The sequence below is a fragment of the Mesoplodon mirus genome, assembly GCF_964341445.2.
Source record: "Mesoplodon mirus genome assembly, chromosome: 2".
Classification (NCBI taxonomy): domain Eukaryota; kingdom Metazoa; phylum Chordata; class Mammalia; order Artiodactyla; family Ziphiidae; genus Mesoplodon; species Mesoplodon mirus.
Genome location: NC_138977.1, coordinates 119,852,571 through 119,874,199, shown reverse-complemented (window position 1 = coordinate 119,874,199; position 21,629 = coordinate 119,852,571). Strand labels below are relative to the sequence as shown.

The 21,629-nt window shown below is 44.0% G+C and overlaps 1 protein-coding gene across 2 annotated transcripts in view; it reads left to right on the top strand.

The window, feature by feature from the left end:
- DISC1 (DISC1 scaffold protein) overlaps positions 1-21,629 on the top strand; it is a 368,262-nt gene that overhangs the window by 122,063 nt on the left and 224,570 nt on the right. For both annotated transcript variants that reach the window (XM_082638731.1, XM_082638730.1), the window contains exon 6: positions 6,726-6,952. In XM_082638731.1, coding sequence (XP_082494857.1) covers positions 6,726-6,952 — 227 coding nt within the window. The remainder of the gene's footprint in view (positions 1-6,725; positions 6,953-21,629) is intronic.

Here is a 21,629-nt window from a genome sequence, read left to right as displayed (position 1 = left end):
CATCTATATTCATCAGTGATATTGGTCTCTAATTTTCTTTTTTTGTAGTATCTTTGTCTGGCTTTGGTATCAGGGTGATGGTGGCCTTGTAGAATTAGTTTGGGACTGTTCCTTCCTCTGCAGTTTTTTGGAAGAGTTTGAGAAGGATGGGTGTTAGCTCTTCTCTAAATGTTTGATAGAATTCACCTGTGAAGCCATCTGGTCCTGGACTTTTCTTTGTTGGTAGATTTTTTTTTAAAACATCTTTATTGGAGTATAATTGCTTTACAATGGTGTGTTAGTTTCTGCTCTATAACAAAGTGAATCAGCTATACAGATACATATACCCCCATATCTCCTCCCTCTTGCACCTCCCTCCCACCCTCCTTATCCCACCCCTCTAGGTGGTAACAAAGCACCTAGCTGATCTCCCTGTGCTATGCAGCTGCTTCCCACTAGCTATCTATTTTACATTTGGTAGTGTATATATGTCCATGCCACTCTCTTACTTCATCCCAGCATACCCTTCCCCCTCAAGTCCTCAATTCCATTCTCTATGTCTGCGTATTTATTCCTGTCCTGCCCCTAGGTTCTTCAGAACCATTTTCTTTTTATTCCATATATATGTGTTAGCATACGGTATTTGTTTTTCTCTTTCTGACTTACTTCAGTCTATATGACAGTCTCTAGGTCTATCCACCTCACTACAAATAACTCAATTTTGTTTCTTTTTATGGCTGAGTAATATTCCATTGTATATATGTGCCACAGCTTCTTTATCCATTCATCTGTCGATAGACACTTAGGTTGCTTCCATGTCCTGGCTATTGTAAATAGAGCTGCAATGAACATTGTGGTACATGACTCTTTTTGAGTTATGGTTTTCTCAGGGTATATGCCCAGTAGTGGGATTGCTGGGTCATATGGTAGTTCTATTTTTAGTTTTTTAAGGAACCTCCATACTGTTCTCCATAGTGGCTGTATCAATTTACATTCTCACCAACAGTGCAAGAGGGTTCCCTTTTCTCCACACCCTCTCCAGCATTTATTGTTGGTAGATTTTTTGATGGTGGCCATTCTGACTGGTGTGAGGTGATACCTCATTGTAGTTTTGATTTGCATTTCTCTAATGATTAATGATGTTGAGCATCCATTTATGTGTTTGTTGGCAATCTGTATATCTTCTTTGGAGAAATGTCTATTTAGGTCTCCTGCCCATTTTTGGGTTGGGTTGTTTGTTCTTTTGATATTGAGCTGCGTGAGCTGCTTGTAAATTTTGGAGATTAATCCTCTGTCTGTTGCTTCATTTGCACATATTTTCTCCCATTCTGAGGGTTGTCTTCATCTTGTTTATGGTTTCCTTTGCTGTGCAAAAGCTTTTAAGTTTCATTAGGGCCCAGTTGTTTATTTTTGTTTTTATTTCCATTTCTCTAGGAGGTGGGTCCAAAAGGATCTTGCTGTGTTTTATGTCATAGAGTGTTCTGCCTATGTTTTTTGGAAGCTTTTTAATCACAGTTTCAATTACATTACTTGTGATTGGGCTGTTCATATTTTCTATTTCTTCCTGGTTCAGTCTTGGCAGGTTATACCTTTCTAAGAATTTGTCCATTTTTTCCAGGTTGTCCATTTTATTGGCAAAGAGTTGCTTGTAGTAGTCCCTTATGATGCTTTGTATTTTTGCGGTGTCCATTGTAACTTCTCCTTTTTCATTTCTAATTTTATTGATTTGAGTCCTCTCCCTCTTTTTCTTGATGAGTCTGGCTAAAGGTTTATCAATCTTGTTTATCTTCCCAAAGAGCCAGCTTTTAGTTTTATTGATCTTTGCTATTGTTTTCTTTGTTTCTATTTCATTTATTTCTGCTCTGATCTTTATGATTTCTTTCCTTCTACTAACTTTGGGTTTTGTTTGTTCTTTTTTCTCTAGTTCCTTTAGGTATAAGGTTAGATTGCTTATTTGAGATTTTTCTTGTTTCTTGAGATAGGATTGTATTACTGCTTTTGCTGCATCCCATAGGTTTTGGATCTACATATTCCTGTCATTTGTCTCTAGGTTTTTTTTTTTTTTTTTTTTTTTGCGGTACACGGGCCTCTCACTGTTGTGGCCTCTCCCGTTGCAGAGCACAGGCTCCGGACGCGCAGGCTCAGTGGCCATGGCTCATGGGCCCAGCCACTCCGCGGCATGTGGGATCTTCCCAGACCAGGGCAGGAACCCGTGCCCCCTGCATCAGCAGGTGGACTCTCAACCACTGCGCCACCAGGGAAGCCCTCTAGGTATTTTTTGATTTCCTCTTTGATTTCTTCAGCGATCTCATGGTTATTTAGTAACGTATTGTTTAGCCTCCATGTGTTTGTGTTTTTACAGTTTTTTCCCCCTGTAATTGGTTCCTAATCTCATAGCGTTGTGGTCGGAAAAGATGCTTGATATGATTTCAATTTTCTTAAATTTACTAAGGCTTGATTTGTGACCCAAGATGTGATCTAACCTGGAGGATGTTCCATGTACACTTGAGAAGAAAGTGTAATCTGCTGTTTTCAGATGGAATGTCTTATAAATATCAATTAAATCTATCTGGTCTATTGTGTCACTTAAAGCTTGTGTTTCCTTATTCATTTTCTGTCTGGATGATCTGTCCATTGGTGTAAGCGAGGTGTTAAAGTCCCCCACTATTATTGTGTTACTGTTGATTTCCTGTTTTTATAGCTGTTAGCATTTGCATTATGTATTGAAGTGCCCTGTGTTGGGTGCATATATATTTATAATTGTTATATCTTCTTCTTTGATTGATTCCTCGATCATTATGTAGTGTCCTTCCTTGTCTCTTGTAACATTCTTTATTTTAAAGTCTATTTTATCTGATATGAGTATTGCTATTCCAGCTTTCTTTTGATTTCCATTTGCATGGAATATCTTTTTCCATCCCCTCACTTTCAGTCTGTATGTGTCCCTAGGTCTGAAGTGGGTCTCTTGTAGACAGCATATATATGGGTCTTGTTTTTGTATCCATTCAACGAACCTGTGTCTTTTGGCTGGAGCATTTAATCCATTCATATTTAAGGTAATTATCAATATGTATGTTCCTATTACCATTTTCTTAATTGTTTTGTGTTTGTTTTTGTAGGTTCTTTTCTTCTCTTGTGTTTCGCACTTAGAGAAGTTCCTTTATCATTTGCTGTAGAGCTGGTTTGGTGGTGCTGAATTCTCTTAGCTTTTGCTTGTCTATAAAGCTTTTGATTTCTCTGTCGAATGTGAATGAGATCCTTGCCAGGTAGAGTAATCTTGGTTGCAGGTTCTTCCCTTTCATCACTTTAAATGTATCATGCCACTCCCTTCTGGCTTCTAGAGTTTCTGATGAGAAATCAGCTGTTAACCTTATGGGAGTTCCCTTGTATGTTATTTGTCCTTTTTCCCTTGTTGCTTTTAATAACTTTTCTTTGTCTTTAATTTTTGTCAGTTTGATTATTATGTGTCTTGCTGTGTTTCTCCTTGGATTTATCCTGCCTGGGACTCTCTGCACTTCCTGGACTTGGGTGGCTATTTCCTTTCCCATGTTAGGGAAGTTTTTGACTATAATCTCTTAAAATATTTTCTTGGGTCCTTTCTCTCTCTCTTCTCCTTCTGGGACCCCTATAATGCGAATGTTGGTGCATTTAATGTTGTCCCAGAGGTCTCTTAGGCTGTCTTCATCTCTTTTCATTCTTTTTTCTTTATTCTGTTCTGTGGCAGTGAATTCCATCATTCTGTCTTCCAGGTCACTTATCCGTTCTTCTGCCTCAGTTATTCTGCTATTGATTTCTTCTAGTGTATTTTTCATTTCAGTTATTGTATTGTTCCTCTCTGTTTGTTTGTTCTTTAATTCTTCTGGGTGTTTGTTCTTTCATTCTTCTAGGTCTTTGTTAAACATTTCTTGCATCTTCTCGATCTTTGCCTCCGTTGTTTTTCCGAGGTCCTGGATCATCTTCACTATCATTATTCTGAATTCTTTTTCTGGAAGAATTCTATTTCCACTTCATTTAGTTGTTTTTCTGGGGTTTTATCTTGTTCCTAAATCTGGTACATAGTCCTCTGCCTTTTCATTTTGTCTATCTTTCTGTAAATGTGGTTTTCATTACATAGGCTGAAGGACTGTAGTTCTTCTTGCTTCTACTATCTGCCCTCTGGTGGATGAAAAACTGGCACTTTCATATTCAGTGGGCATCACTGCAGGGTTCACGTAGCTGAAAATGTGAAGTCTGGTTTTTGGTTCTGAACAATATTCACCAGTTGAAGGTCTCCCCAATTCCTGATGACGTCAGAGTGTACAGAACATGCTTAGTGTTTGGAGGGAGAATTCGTGGCAGAACTCTGGGGGAAGGTGGATATTCATTTATTCAGCAGGAATTTTTGAGTGCCTATGACATGCCAGGTACTGTTTGCAATGCTCAGGGTTCCTGTGGAGTTTATGTCCTAGTGGGGGTGGGAGTGGGGCGATAGACAAGAAATGACAAACGTAATAAAAGCCTAAATTCTATGTTGTAGGGTGGTAAGAGCTATAGTGCATGGAGCAGAGTGTTGGGGTAGGGGAGTCTACTCACTGAGAAGGGAGATTGAAGCGAACTCTTGATGGAAGAGGGGGAGGGGCCTTGCAGAAATCTCTAGTAAGAACATTCCCCATGGAGGGGACAGTCACTCGAAGGCTGCAGTGGGAGTGTGCCCCATGCGTTCAAAGGGTAGCCAGGAGGCCAGGGTTGCGGAGAACAGCAGAGGAGAAGGTCAGTGATGAGAGGGCCTTTGCAGGGCCTTGTGAGGTCTTGGGCTCTTCTCTGACTGGATTGGGAGCCATGGGGGTTTTTAAGCAGTGAAGTTATGTAATTGACCGCAATTTAAAGAGTCACTTTGACATCTATGTGAGAATAGGGTGGAGGGCCACTTTGGAAAACAGGATGGTGGTTCTTTAAAAAATTAAAAGTAAAATTACCATGTGATTCAGCAATTTCTCTTCTGGGTATAAGCCCCAAAAGAATTGAAAGCAGAGACTCAAAGACCTCTCCATAGCAGCATTATTCACAACAGTCAAAAGGTGGAAGCAACCCAAGGGTCCATCGATAGATGAATGGATAAACAAAATGTGGTGTATACATACAGTGCAGTATCATTCAGCCTTTAAAAGGAAGAAAATTCTGAAAGGTGCTACAGCATGGATGAAACTTGAGGACATTATACTAAGTGAAATGAGCCAGCCTCAAAAAGACAAATATTGTATACGAGGTCCCCAGAAGAGTTAGATTCTAGAGACAGAAAGCAGAATGATGACCACCAGGCTTGGAGGCAGGGGGAATGGTGGGGTCAGTGTTTAATGGGGACAGGATTTCAGTTTTGTGGGATGCAAAGAGCTCTGGAGATGGATTGTGGTGATGGTTGTACAACAATATGAATATACTTAATGCCACTGAATTACACTTAGAAATGGTTGAGATGGTACATTTTATGTTACCTGTATTTTACCACAGTTAAAAAAACCCAAAACAAACAAACAGAAAAGAAAAGAATAGGAGATGGGAATTCAAAGGTTGGAAGTAGGAAGGTGAAATGGGAGACAGTGTCAGTAATACCATAATCTTGGACCAGTGGGATACACACTATTGTTTTCTTAGGGTGTCTTGGGTGGATCTTCAGTACCTCTTGCTGTGTCTCCTTCCTCCCCTACTGGAAGAGGGGTCAGTGGGTAGAGCTGTGGGTGATCTGTACCTTGAGGCTAAGAGGATGTGGGTGAGAGATGGGGGGACAGCCAGGGTTAGAGCTATGCTCTTATCAGCTGGAAACCAGTGCATGGAACCTGGGAGTATGTTAATTAAAAGAGTCTCGTTTTAGATTCAGAATCCTATGGTCAGTGAGATGATTAGCTGCCATAACACTGTATGCAAAGTGGGCATTCAATTACCTGCTGCTTGTTTTATCCATTGACCTCAAGATTGGACAATACTCGATTCTTTGGATTTTGGTTTGTTGTATTAGTGGAAGTTAAATTTATTTACTCTTTCTATGAACCTAGACAGCAGAGTGCTATCTGCGGTATGTCATTGTTCTCGCAATCCTGTAGACTTAAGAGGCTATGATTTCTTTTACGCGGGCCTCTCACTGTTGTGGCCTCTCCCGTTGCGGAGCACAGGCTCCGGACGCACAGGCTCAGCGGCCATGGCTCATGGGCCCAGCCGCTCCGCGGCATATGGGATCCTCCCAGACCGGGGCACGAACCCGTATCCCCTGCATCGGCAGGCGGACTCCCAACCACTGCGCCACCAGGGAGGCCCGAGGCTATGATTTCTAATCTTTCTCTATATGGTAAATTTGCACGTTTGGGGACAGACCAGCCAAGCCTCGTTTGCTTTTCTGGTCTTGGGTCGTGTTACCTGCTTACTGGTGTCTCTAGTCCATGAAGTTTGTTGCCCTGTGTTCTAGTTCTGTCACCTGAAATGAAGTAAGTTGTTTATATATTTGCTGGCTTCTTCCAAGTCAAATTCTTGGCTCGCCACCCGGAGTTATTTCATGCTTGGGAGGGAATGTTTCTCCTTATGCCAACTTATCAGAAATACAAAGCTGGCATGATTTTTCCAGTTCAGCAAACCTCCAAAAATCTGCCTGCTTCAGAAGGGCAACTTCACGGCTCTCATGCATATGGCGGACTCTCATGGAAAGGACTCATTCTCAGCAGCGCAGTCTGCCACGAGCAGGGGGAATTTACAAAGTCTGCTCTCTCTATTCTCTACAGAAAGAAATCGAAGCCCTCCAAGCCAGGATGTCTGTGCTGGACGCAAAAGATCAACAGCTGAGAAGGGAAATAGAAGAGCAGGAGTGGGTCCTCCCGTGGCAGGGCTGCGACCTCATGGGAGGGCTGTCCCTGGGCGAGTTGCAGGAGGTCAGCAAGACCTTGCAGGACACCCTGGCCTTGGCTGAGCAGATTTCCATCTGTGCAGAGCCACCTGAAACCATCAGGAGGTACTGGTGATTTCCTAACTGATTTTGGATCGCTCATCTCATTGATCTGTTTATGGGATTGATTTTGTCTGCTGTCCTGCATATATAAATTATTTTCCAAGCAGTTCTTTGTTTTTTCAAGGGAAGCATTGTTGATATTTTGAGTGGCAAAATTCTTCATGGTGTGGGGCAGTCCTGCACATCGCAGGATATTTTACACCCTGGCTACCCAACCCACTAAATACCACTATTCCTCTCCATTCTGATATGGACCTTTCTCATTTCCAAATGCCCCAGGGGTGCCTTCCTTCCCTTTTGAGATCCACTGGAGCTCAATTGGTTGGAGATTTGGATGCCAACCTTTGCTGAGGATGATCAGCTGGAGACAGGAGAGGCTGGTGAGCTGTGAGAGAGGAGACCCAATCAATGGCCTGGAAGAATGAGTTATTATTCATGGCACTAACATTTACTGAGTCTTACTATGTGCCAGGCACTGTGCTAAGCTTTACTCTATGCGTTGCTTCTATTATTATACCCATTTCACAGAGGAGGACAAGAGAGTTTAAGAAGGTCAAATAATTTGCCCGAAGTCTCAATTAATAAGAGCAAAACTGATACTTAAATTCCTGTTCATTACGTCAAAGCCTAGTCTCTCTCTTCTTTTTTTTTTTTAGTTTTAGTTTTTACTTTCTAATTTCTTTTTTTTTAATATCTTTATTGGAGTATAATTGCTTTACAGTGGTGTTAGTTTCTGCTTTATAACAAAGTGAATCAGTTATACATATACATATGTTCCCATATCTCTTCCCTCTTGCGTCTCCCTCCCTCCCATAGCCTAGTTTCTTATCCACTTGCTATAGAGGGAAAACCTTCCTTGTGTTCTGCGTCGTGGGAGACCCAAGAGATACACATGGACCTCTTGCCTTTGGGGAGGTCATAACCTTATATGGTGAAAGACAGAACCCACCCTTACTCATGTTAGACAGAAAGTGAGCCGTGCCTGGATGAACACACAGGTGTGGTGAGGCCTGCAGGTGCGGCGGGTGTAGGGCAGGAAGGGGGATGAAAGTTCTGCCTGGTTATTAACTGCAGAAAATACTTAAGAAAACGTCACCCCCTGTAGCGGTTGAGAATATGGACTCTACCATCTGATTACCTCACTCAACCGCTTATTAGCTGGAACCACTTATTATTAGGGGAGGGATGGGCTGTTATGAGGATGCACTGAGTTAATACATATAAAGCTCGTATAACGGTGCCTGGGTGGCAGCAAGTGCTTTACCATGCTTACTGCCTGTCGTTTTTATCACGGGGATTTCAGTCTTCTGAAGCCTTCTAACTGCCTTCCAAATGTGTTTTAGACTATTCAGCGAGTAACTGTCCCCTCTCACACGTGTACCACACCCGATCCAGCCCATCGAAGCTGGATGCTTGTCCAGGGAGCTGCTCATGGTGTCCTCCCCTCCCCTCCCAGCCCTGATATTTCCCTGCAGAACTCTAACCCCGGGCTCATGCCCATGGGGAGGGGGAAGAGATGTGTGTTGTTGCCAGATTTCAGCCAAAAGAAACGCACCATCAAGTCTGCCTACGCTCTTTCTCCTTCACTTTCGCCTGTGTCCTTACGGTATAGCCTTGGCCTCTAGGGATCTTTCCTACTCCTGCTTCCCTTGTCTCTCCTATGGAAGTCATGCTGCACACACAGACGCACACATATACACACATGCACATACACACATGCACACACATGCACACATACAGATGCACACGCATACACACATGCACACATACATACACAAATGCACACACATACACACATGCACACACATACACACATGCACACACACGATAATACACATTATGTATCATATGTAATTATACATGTGATGTATGCATTATATTAGACAGATGCATATATGGAATATGTGTAATATATAAGATGAAATATACATGTACATTTATTTTTATGTTTATAAAAGCACACATTTATACATGAAGCTTAAAGTGAGCCTTTTTTGGTCCCGCCATCCAGATGTGTCCTACTTATTTCTCCTTTTGCTTTGAACAGTGCAGAGGTTTGTCTCACTCCTGTCACCTCTCTCACAAGCACTTTGAGGGGAAGAAGGAGGACGTGCTGAGCTTAGAGCCCACTGCAGTATTTCACAAAGCCTCTGTGTTTGTTTTTTTTTTGCGGTGTGTGTGGGCCTCTCACTGTTGTGGCCTCTCCCGTTGTGGACCACATGCTCCAGGCACGCAGGCTCAGCGACCATGGCTCACGGGCTCAGCCGCTCCACGGCATGTGGGATCTTCCCGGATCGGGGCACGAACCCATGTCCCCCGCATCGGCAGGCGGGCTCTCAACCACTGTGCCACCAGGGAAGCCCAAGCCTCTGTGTTTTGAGCTGAACTCCCGGGTAGCGTCCCTGCAGGTGTGCCCTGTCCCCATACAGAGACACACAGGTGGCAGGGTGCCTGCTTTCTCACTTGCTAATTCATGGCATGCAGAGCAGCCCAGCGTGGTGGGCAGGCTCTTCTTGTTATTCTCATTTAACAGTTGAGGAAATAAGAACTCAGAAAATCTCCTGGGGATGCAGCTAGTAAGAGACCTAACTTAGATAGTTTCCGCTTAGAGATCTCTTAGTCTAAAACAAAGAGCTCCAGAGTGTGGCAGCTGATGGAGCTGGGCCCCTGAAGTCAGATCTTACCATTTCTAGTCTGTTATTCTGCCCATGTGCTCCAGCCTGCCTTTTCATCAGGATGAGATGCAGACGAAATAAAGGTGTGACTTTTGCCAAGTCATCCAGTGCTCTAATCAACTGAACAGGCTCTTGAAAGACCTTTCAAGCTTTGTGGCAATCTGATTCTATGACACTCTTAGGGAAATCCGATGTAAGAATGGCTGTTGAACACTCCTCGGGGAGGACCCATCATCCCCGAATCCACCTGTGCCCACGGAGGTTACAGAGTTCAGGTCAGGAGCAGGCTCTCACTTTTTTTTTTTTTTTTTGTGGTACGCGGGCCTCTGACTGCTGTGGCCTCTCCCGTTGCGGAGCACAGACTCCGGACGCGCAGGCTCAGCGGCCATGGCTCACAGGCCTAGCCGCTCTGCGGCATGTGGGATCTTCCCAGACCGGGGCACGAGCCTGTGTCCCCTGCATTGGCAGGGGGACTCTCAACCACTGTGCCACCAGGGAAGCCCCAGGCTCTCACTTTTTGTGCTGATCTGCCTGCAGGGACACCTGGGCATCTCAGTGACCTGAACCCACGAGGGCTCAAGTGTAGGAGGGAGTCTTAGGAAAAGAAGGACTATAACAGTTGCGTGGAAAGGGTGGGAGGGAAAATTCCAGAGTGATTGAAAACAAAAAGCAACACGGGCAATTCAATGGCTAGCTCATAGTGTGACCTTCCGCCTGTGCTGAGGACCCTCGCTGTGAGAGCACCGCCAGCACTGAGTGGGGTTTCATGTTGCTGGAGAGGGACCACCCTGAGGCATCCTCGTCATCTGGGGGACCCTGCAGGAGCTGACCCTTGGCATCTCCTTTACTTACTTGGTGGTGCAGGGTGCGCCTCCCAGGTGCAGGTTTTGTCTGGTCAGCTTCCTCTCTTCCACCCGGAGAGGGAGGCATCATGCTGTTCCCCGCCATAGATATCAAATGGGAAAACCATCGTTATGTGTGCTTTCCATAAGAAGGACGGTATGCTTTTGCCAAGCTGACAGGCTGTGCTACTCACTCCTAGAAATGGAGCATTTGAAAGAAGCCGACGTGGTTTTATTGGCCAACAGATCAGAGATTGCTTGGCCTAGTATCTTAACTAATTGTATCACAGTTTTTGCTATGAGGGATTGGTGTTCTTTTAGAATGATATCCCATAGGTGCCCCAGCTAGAAGAATGCATCTTATCTGCATCAGTAGCCGTCTTTGTTTGTTGTGAGAGTACAGTGGACCCCTGAATAATGTGAGGATTAATCCCCGTGTAATTCAAAGCTGGCGCTCTGGATCCGTGGTTCCTTTGCATACCAGAATTCAAGCAACCACTGACTGTGTAGTATTTACTACTGAAAAATATCTGCGTATAAGTGGATTCTTGCAGTTCAGACCTGTGTTGTTCAAGGGTCAACTGTAGTTTCTTCTCAGGCCAGATGAAGAGATCCAGACAAATTGTGAAACAGGAACATCTTGGTCTTATAAAGAGAGGTTACAGAAATCTGGAGAAACAGACCATTCGACATCCTATCATTCTCATCATCCATGAAGACTTTTCACAGAGGCCAGCTAGAAACTCATGGTGCTGTCTGGGGAGGAGCCGATTCTGGCTGATTCCACAGTGTTCAGGTTCAACGGGGAGGCTATGCTGCTTTCCCTGGATAAGCCGCACATTGCGCTTGAGAAGGAGCTTCCTGAGGGCACTTGGCGTTTGTGAGTGACTCACTGGTGGAGACTGCTTGTGTGGGCACCTTCCTTTCAGACTGTAGCTTGTGGGGAATCCTTGGGCCGCTGCTGTTCAAGAAGGGCTGGAAGTAGAAGGGCACCTGTTGGGGACCAGAGAACTGATGGCTTTTTATTTGGATATTTTAATAGAAATCAAAGCAGCAGTTTCAATTTTCTGACATCTGTGTTTCAGATCAAATGTCTTAGCAGGCTGGAATGAAAGAGCTGCCTTCCCAGACATCAGAGCTCCCCCCTTTTTTTTTTGTGGTACGCGGGCCTCTCACTGTTGTGGCCTCTCCCATTGCGGAGCACAGGCTACGGATGTGCAGGCTCAGCGGCCATGGCTCACGGGCCCAGCCGCTCCGCGGCATGTGGGAACTTCCCGGACCGGGGCACGAACCCGTGTCCCCTGCATTGGCAGGCGGACTCTCAACCACTGCGCCACCAGGGAAGCCCGAGAGCTGCCTTTTGATAGAGCCAGAGAGAATGGTTGTCTTCCAGTGAATAAGAGGAGAACTTTCTTAAGTACCTGGGTATCAGGAACTCTGCAATATGGAAGCTTACAGGGCAGGGACGTGTGAAAGACAGAAGCCACTCAAAAGATGTATGTTGTACGTTAGTTGGACTTTCCTTCATCCCTGGGATTCCAGTCCCTCAGCTTTAGAACAAACTCCTTGTTTCCTCCTGCAAGTCTTCCTTTGATGGGAGAGGTCTAGAAGGACGGGTTTCTCTAGTGAGCCTGATCCTCCCCTACGGAAACCCATCCTTCCCCCTCTCTGTAGTGGGATTAGGGTGTGGGGTAGGGGAGGGGAAGAATCGGGACACAGGGAGGAAGGAGGTGACTGTTTCTGGGGTCTTCCTGGACGGCGTGCCTGCATTCGGGGTGTGAGTGTCCATCTGTTTATTCCTATAAGTAGAGGAGGGTCGTGATTTGCAGCTCATCTGCCTCGAGGGCCATCAGCTCTGCCCCTCTTGGTGGTCTGAGTGCCTTGAACATCAGTGGGGACAGGGCCAGCTGTGACCCTGGCTGACCGTAAAGCCAGGTAGGAACAATCAGAGTAGCAACAACAGATCTGAGTGAGGGCTGCGGACGATACTTTCCAACATTCTTCAGAGACGCTTGGCTGGTTTGTATTAGTCTGTGGTTGAGTTCATTCCTCAGCTCCTGGAATTTTTCATGCTTTGCCTGAAATGTGTTGTGGCAGCTCATGGATGAATTGTCTCTCGTTGTACATTTGGAAGAAACATGTCACATCTCTTTACAAGCCGTTGGCACAAACTGCAAAACTGAAGCCCTGGTTACGGCCAGGCTGGCCAGACCTCGGTGGGCGCATCTGAGCTGGGGAAGGGTGGTGGTAGAGAGCCGGGCCTACTCTCTGGTCCCCATTGCTTAACTGCTCAGGGCCCCCGCCGGCGAGGCTGGCCGACTCTTGGAGGTGCTCCGGCCTCCCCGTGACACCTGCCCTCAGCCCACGATGAGCAGCCAGGCTGATGTCACGGCTCTTTTCAAGTGAGATCTAAAATAATGAAATTCAGCAGTTCACAATTGACTGGAAAAAAAATCAATAGTCCGACTTTCCCCTCAGATACGTATCTTATTAGAGTGAAAAGACAGTGAAACAGCAAGGCCTGAATCGGAAAACAGACTCCGGGACCCGAGACGAGCGAGGCAGATTCTCAGTGGGTGTGTGCAGGGGGACAGCTGTGTGTGTCCGAGTGATGCGCCCGGGCGATGCTGCCAAACTGGGACAATTTAGAGACTTCCAAAGAAACGCCCGTGGTCTCCAAGCTGCTTCTCCACTTGCTGTGATTGTGTTCTTCAGTCTCTACTGCTGGTCTTTGCTTTTCTTCCTTCTCTGCCTTTGTCCTCCTTCACCTGGTTGGTTTGTCAGGAACAATGGCTTGATGAGACCAAGAGCATGAGGGCTTATCTGGAGGAGAAGGACCTCTTTGTGCTGCTAAAAGTGTTAGATGAGATTCTGACTTTTCTTTGTTTTTAAAGCAGATACATTGCTTTACCCAGGAACTCCTGAGGCAGACATATCTTTGCCCAGAGAGCCAATGCAGTGAGTTTGGAGTATATAAGGAGCGTGAGACCGACGTTTCTTGCAGGAAGGCTTCCTTGATTAGACGGCATCCTCAGTGTTCAGGACAACTCTTATATTTATCACGTCGTCTTTCTTATTTTGATTGGTAATAATAATAACACATTAATTTAAATGTCAACATTGTTTACAAAATGCTCATTTTTGCTCACAACCCTGTAAGGATATATTGGGCAATATATTGGTTTTTGCAATATATATTTTTTAACATCTTTATTGGAGTATGATTGCTTTACAATAGTGTGTTAGTTTCTGCTCTGTAACAAAGTGAATCAGCTATACGTATACTTATATCCTCACATCCCCTCCCTCTTGCTTCTCCCTCCCACCCTCCCTATCCCACCCCTCTAGGTGGTCACAAAGCACCGAGCTGATCTCCCTGTGCTATGTGGCTGCTTCCCAATAGCTATCTGTTTTACATTTGGTAGTGTATATATGTCCATGCCAGTCTCTTTCTTCGTCCCAGCTTACCCTTCCCCCTCCCCGTGTCCTCAAGTCCATTCTCTATGTCTGCGTCTTTATTCCTGTCCTGCCCCTAGTTTCTTCAGAACCATTTTTTTTTTAAGATTCCATATATATGTGTTAGTATAAAGTGTTTGTTTTTCTCTCTCTGACTTACTTCACTCTGTATGACAGATTCTAGGTCCGTCCACCTTACTACAAATAACTCAATTTCGTTTCTTTTTATGGCTGAGTAATATTCCATTGTATATATGTGCCACATCTTCTTTATCCATTCATCTGTCGATGGGCATTTAGGTTGCTTCCATGTCCTGGCTGTTGTAAATAGTGCTTCAGTGAACATTGTGGTACATGACTCTTTTTGAATTATGGTTTTCTCAGGGTATATGCCCAGTAGTGGGATTGCTGGGTCGTATGGTAGTTCTATTTTTAGTTTTTTAAGGAACCTCCATACTGTTCTCCATAGTGACTGTCAATTTACATTCCCACCAACAGTGCAGAGGGTTCCCTTTTCTCCACACCCTCTCCAGCATTTACTGTTGGTAGATTTTTTGATAATGGCCATTCTGACCGGTGTGAGATGATACCTAATTGGAATTTTGATATGCATTTCTCTGATGATTAGTGATGTTGAGCATCCTTTCATATGTTTGTTGGCAATCTGTATATTTTCTTTGGAGAAATGTCTATTTAGGTCTTCCGCCCATTTTGGATTGGGTTGTTCGTTTATTTGATATTGAGCTGCATGAGCTGCTTGTATATTTTGGATATTAATCCTTTGTCAGTTGCTTCATTTGCAAATATTTTCTCCCATTCTGAGGGTTGTCTTTTCATTCTGTTTATGGTTTCCTTTGCTGTGCAAAAGCTTTTAAGTTTCATTAGGTCCCATTTGTTTATTTTTGTTTTTATTTCCATTTCTCTAGGAGGTGGGTCAAAAGGATCTTGCTGTGACTTATGTCACAGAGTGTTCTGCCTATGTTTTCCTCTAAGAGTTTTATAGTATCTGGCCTTACCTTTAGGTCTTTAATCCATTTTGAGTTTATTTTTGTGTATGGTGTTAGGGAGTGTTCTAATTTCATTCTTTTATGTGTAGCTGTCCAGTTTTCCCAGCACCACTTATTGAAGAGGCTGTCTTTTCTCCATTCTTGCCTTCTTTATCAAAGATAAGGTGACCATATGTGCGTGGGTTTATCTCTGGGCGTTCTGTCCTGTTCCATTGAACTATGTTTCTGTTTTTGTGCCAGTACCATACTATCTTGATTACTGTAGCTTTGTAGTATAGTCTGAAGTCAGGGAGCCTGATTCCTCCAGCTCTGTTTTTCTTTCTCAAGATTGCTTTGGCTATTCGGGGTTCTTTGTGTTTCCATACAAATTGTGCAACTTTTTGTTCTAGTTCTGTGAAAAATGCCATTGGTAGTTTGACAGGGATTGCACTGAATCTGTAGATTGCTTTGGGTAGTATAGTCATTTTCACAATGTAGATTCTTCCAATCCAAGAACATGGTATATCTCTCCATCTGTTTGTATCATCTTTAATTTCTTTCATCAGTATCTTATAGTTTTCTGCAAACAGGTCTTTTGTCTCCTCAGGTAGGTTTATTCCTAGGTATTATATTCTTTTTGTTGCAATGGTAAATGGGAGTGTTTCCTTAATTTCTCTTTCAGATTTTTCATTATTAGTGTATAGGAATGCAAGAGACTTCTGTGCATTAATTTTGTATCCTTTTGCAGTATATTTTGAAGAGGAGGCTGCCAAGGGTCCAGATTCACACAGCAGTAGTGTCCTGACATCTTTGATCACTTTTGGAAATGGGGCAGGGAGAGGAAAGGTTAACACGGATGGCCTGGGAGAGAGTGGGGCTTGGAGCCAAGTGTCCATGCAAGCAATGGAAAGGCAATGGAAAGGTGTGCAGCTGGGCAGAGCATGGGTCAGGGGTCCAAGCAAAAGAGAACACTGCCATTCCAGGCCAGTGAGTTCTCTCTATGTCCCACGGATTTCCTGGTGGCCCCTGAAAGGGATTGGAACAAACGGGTCTCTAAACACGGGCAACCCTGGGAGACCATCAGGCAACTGGCTCGAGTCAGAGGGGTGGGTAGCAGTTCCAAAGACAGGAGAGCAGAAGAGGAATTGCCAGAGGAGAGGACCAGCCAGCGCCATTGGAACAGGAAGTCTTGCTTATAAATGAAGGTGTGAACTAGGTGATGCTGGAGGTCCCTTTTGCATTTATCAATAGAACACTTTGCACATTCAGATTTTGTGAAATAGGTTAAAATAAACTGCTTTAAAAAAAAACCCAGTAATTCTGTTCCTCCTCGCCCCCAAGTAAGTTCCCCTGCAACCTTTCCTGGGCAGTCCATGACCATCCCCACTGCGGTGCTCAGATTCTTTCTTTTCTAACACTTATGATGAGCAGGAACTAGACACGGATGGAGCTGAAATTGCCCTGCGGCCGCTGTTCAGAATTGGGAACTCACCATTGTGTCCTCCCATTTTCTTTGCAAAGTCATTGTCACAGGCAATGGGAAATATTAATCAAGGTACAACTTGGAAAAGATGGAAAGGGTTGGAAAAGAAGGAAAAGACTTGAAACTACCACCGATCTGGGTGGGTCCAGATGCCACTCACCCCGAAAAACAGGACCCTGACTTTTGTTTTTTGTTGGGTGTATTTGAGGAATTCAAAGCAGGAGTCTCATCTTAGTTACACATTTTAAAAAAACCTTTATTTTGTGCTGGAGTAAATTTATTAAGATTTAAAACAAACATAGAACAAAGGAGGGTGAAAAATGGCTATATATTTTTAAGTATTGCATTTTAATATTTTACAAATTCCCTGTGATTTATTTTCTTCAAGGAATTTACAACATTTATTATTATTATTATTATTTAGGTAGTTCATTTGGGAAGCTCGTAATATGTAGACTCATCCACTCCTCTTTTTTTTTTTTTTTTTTTTTTTGCGGTACGTGGGCCTCTCACTGTTGTGGCCTCTCCCTTTGTGGAGCACAGGCTCCGGACGCGCAGGCTCAGCAGCCATGGCTCACGGGCCCTGCCGCTCCGCGGCATGTGGGATCTTCCCGGACCGGGGCACGAACCCGTGTCCCCTGCATCGGCAGGCGGACTCTCAACCACTGCGCCACCTGGGAAGCCCCACTCCTCTTTTATATCTTAGGTATCTGATAAATTTTTTTCAACTGGAGCCTCATGGATTCTCAAAGATTGAAAAGACTGTAGCTGGTTCTCCTAGTGCTGTGACTCTGGGTTAGCTCTCGGCCTACATGAATGCATGTGGCCTATTTTAAGAGCTTTTCTTCTGGTCAATTTTAATTTTAATTTTTCATTATTGTCAACTTGAGAACTGTCCTGCACTTAATTTCTGTGTAGTTTGGGTGTCTTCTGCAATCATCTATTCCCTTTCACCAAATTTTCTTATTCCTGACATATCCCAAGAGTGTTTTCCTGTCTTCAGGTCATATGTTTTTAGTCCCTGCTTTAACTTTTCAGATGTTAAAGGAATACACCAAACTAAACTGTTTTTCAGACCTTGAGCTGACGGTTTTAAGCTCTTCCCGCAGAAGTAATTCAGTTTTGCTCAGAGAGACCCTTTCCCGGTGACTATAGTGAATACCCCGAGGTTGGGAACACCTGCTCATTGCTGGCTGGGACTTCAGTCAGTCATTAGCACATCTTTTCCAAGCTGCTAAAGGGCTGATTGATCTGCCCTGTGCTGCTGGGGAGGACCCAGACCAAAACCTCTAGGTTTCCTTTAGCTCCGTGCAGGGGGGCCTTGCGCCTTATATGTGAGGGTCATTTTTGTTACTGTGCTCATCCTGGCCGCCACTATCATAACTACTTTGTACATCCTTTTGGGCAAATTTCCTCAGCTTCCTCTTTGAGCAGTACTGATTATTGGTGTTTGATTCCTTATTCAGTTACTTGTTTAGTCAACTGGATTTTTTTTCTTGCTGTTTATTCATTTTGTTCATCAGCAGTCTATTTTTGCAGACTTTATCCAATAAAATGTGTAAATCTTTAACTTACCCACTGAAACTAAAATAGGAAATGAAATGTATAGTATTGCCCAGTTTCAGGGATCCGACTGATGTTTTGCTTTGTAAGCAGATTTTGAAAGAGCCTGAGAGAAACGTAAGGTTTAAACTGTGTCTGCAGCTTTATGTGAATATGCTTGTCCTTAGCAGGTAATTAAAGATGACTCAGAAAATCACAATGGACACAAAGCAGAAAGTAAAACCTTTTGGGTAAACTTCAGAATTATGGAAAGTATACATGTTTAGAAATGTAGAAGAAACAACATACATTAAAAAAAATTAGGATTAAATGGAAATGCAAGCATTTCTTTTAAAAACCCTGGGAAAGATGGGATGTTAGTTATTAAGTAGTCAGAATTAGGGGGACAGTGATTGAAATGGAAATCTGATGTTGCCTTTGGATCCCTTAACAGAATAAACCCAGAGGCAGGATCGTATTCCCCCTGGATCAAATTATAGTGTTTGAAGGATTGAACTCAACAGGAGTTGTGTGGAGAAAAGCTCTAGAGGCCCAAGAATTGAAATCTTTTTGAATGTTTAAATACATTTGGGTTATGACAATAGTTGAAAATCTGGTGCCATCTTGGTTACCAGTCTTCAGAAAATAAGAGGCCAGTATTTTGTTTTCTGATTGTGTGTAAAAAGTTATCTTTAAATAGCTTGGGAGGAAGGAGTAGATAGGAGCGTAGTTATGATCTAAACATAAGGCTGTTCTCTATTTTTGACTCCTGTTATTTTTATTTATTGGACAGCTAAAAGCTATTTCAGACAAATGTCTGTAAGTCAAAATGTTTTTGGCCTATGCATTATAGTTTCAGTTTGGAATAAAATTGTTTGAGAGGAGGTGAGAAAGAGCTGGTTGAATTAACACTTGGAATATTTGGATAAGCCAAATACCAGATTCATCAGTTCAGAATAAAGCTGTGATTCTTGATGGAACTGGACTTAGATGCAAGCTGTGACTCTGTAAAGTCGGGCAGAGTTTCTCAGTGGAGATGGGAATTGACAAGAGATGGCCTGGGACCAGGGTGTGTGTGTGTGTGTGTGTGTGTGTGTGTGCGCGCGTGCATGCCTGTGTGCACTATTTTATTCCTCTCAGCTAATTTGGGAAATTCTGCAAATTCAGTATTCGGGCTCTTTCCTCTGCTGTATCTTCACGTCACACCTTGACCCCAGGAAGTCTTTTTTAAGAAATTGGAAATCCTTGCGTTTAATCTCTCTCTCTCAGCTATCCCTTCTAGGAGTGCTTATATGAGCTACATAGATGTATTTTATTAAAAAGAGTTTATGACCTAATCACATGTGACATCTCAGTGTCGGTTTGCTGAGTCAGTTGGAGAATTTGGACTTTACCACAAAGACTCAAAGGCAGCGGAGTGAAGTATCCTCGTTAAAGTTGAGACCCAGGATCCCTGAAATTCGGAGAAATATTCTGTAAGGGTATGAGTCACTAATGTGATCCAGATTCAGAGGAAGAATCAAAAGGCTAAAAGTGCAAGTATTTCTCTGGCCAATTTTGCTTTGGTTCTTTCATTTAATCTCCCCAGCTTGGGCCAGAGAGGAAAACATCCAATATATTAGTTAAAAATTCATGGGCTGATTTTTGTCAGATTACTCAGAAATATTTATTAGTCTAATATAGGTTTGGCTATTTGTAGAAATGATTTATTAAAAAATGTTTCTATACTTCATTCCACCCAAGGTCCCCAAACATGAGCTAGCTGTTTGACGAGCATGAATTGGTCTGTCCTGTGCGTGGCTCCCATCCCCACTACTGAACTGCACAGAGATTCCGTGCTGTACCCAAGGTGACAAAGACGGCCCACAGGGGTGCCAGCCCTTGGTACAAATCTCTCTCCACTGCATGCAGCGTTTCCCAAGAGTAAATGTCTCAGACGGCCAGCTTGATAGCATTTACAGCCACAGAGAATGGCTTGCCTCTGATGACTACATGTGTCCCATCGTGCCTTTATGAGATCATCTGAAGCTTGGAGGAGTTCTTGGCCTTTTTGTTGTCTGTGCCCCATCTATGTCCCACTGGTGACATGTGACATTATCAGCTGTGAGGAGAGAAGGGTAGAAGGAAGGAAAAAGCCAAGCAGATAAAATCCTGCATTTCCTAGAGCCGTTTTTGCTGTCATTTTCTTAACCACTTGCCCCTGACAGAAGGTTAGAGGCCTGAGCTATAATTGGCAACGTTGCTAATGTCAAGGATATCTGTATATGTGTATGTATTTTAAATTGAGACCCAAGTAGCGTGTATGCCAGGGCAACTGTCATTTTGCCCTTTATGTCATTTCTAGTTTGCTTCAGTAACAATCTCTCATTCTTAAACTTATTTTTACTAAACAAGGCACAGGGGATGGAACTGGGGATGAGGACAGGGGACAGGGAGAAGACTGGAAAGGAAACTGACATGCCTCCTCCTGTAGCTTTTTGCTAAAATGGGACTTCAGCACACGGCCAGGTATACACAGGCAGGAAGACAGATGGGCAATGGCCAGCAGACAGCAAACTTCCTGCACAATTCTGTTCTGAGGGCTGAAACCATCGTGTGTTGCTTAGTAAAAATGACAGTAAAAATGGCCTATATTTCTGCCTCTGTCACTAATGTTGTCTGGCATTTTACATGACCTGTTGTGTTTTTTAGATTCTCCAGATGTCTACAAATAACATAACATGAGCAAAAGAATCTTGAGTGGTAGAATAGTAAAGGGATACTGGATGGTAGGACTGGGACGTTCTCAGAAAGAACCTGCTCCAGCTTCCTCTCTTTGCAGGTGAGGAAGTTCTGTAGAAAGTGAGCGGGGTGGTAGTGGAATTCTCTGTGTGCCATTACTATTCTTTTGCATCAAATGTTGGACAAGAGTAGCAATAGAGTTCGTCCTCCAAAGGCTTGTCTTTGGGGTGCGTGTGTGGTGGGCATCCTGGCTGTGGGTTTAATGCTGACGGCCGAGGCTGGTGCTGAGGGCAGTGGTGGCTGGCTTCCTGGGGGTGGGAACGAGCGTAACAAATGGGGGAAGAGCACATGGGCGGTTTCTTGAGGACGTGAACACAGAGGAGTCATCCAGGCCCCCTGACATCGCGGCCCAGAGCAGTGGAACTCCTGACTTGTTTTCCCATCCTGGGGTCTGTCCTGCACCGTGATGGGACCCCTGACCTGCATGTCCAAGAACTATCCACCCCTTCCAGGTAGCCAGTGCTTGACCACTGCAGTGTGGTCCACCCTTCAGGAGCAAGGCCTTGAGAAGAGGCCCTGGCAGGAAGCAGGCTCACAGCTCTTTGGGAAGGCACTTCTGGTCTTGGCTGCCTGGATCAGCTCTGGGTGGGTATGTACCTTTGACCCTGGGGATGCTTCACTCCAGGATTAAGGAGATCAGGCAGAGGCCTCTGTTGCTTGGCTCTATGAGAGGTGTTGAAAGTATTACTGTGAGAGAGTACGGGTTCAAGTTTCTTATAAGCCTTTGAGTTATGCTTCCCTAAGTGACAGAATCTGGAGAAACAGGGAGTAAAGAGTTAGTCACTCTTAGACTAGGACATGGGATTCTGTAACCAAATAGATACCCAATGCAGCTATAGGCTTTTGAGGAAGACGAGCAAGGTGCTCTAAGCACAGTCACTCTGAATTTTGTAGAGTGACCCTCTGGTCTCGGCA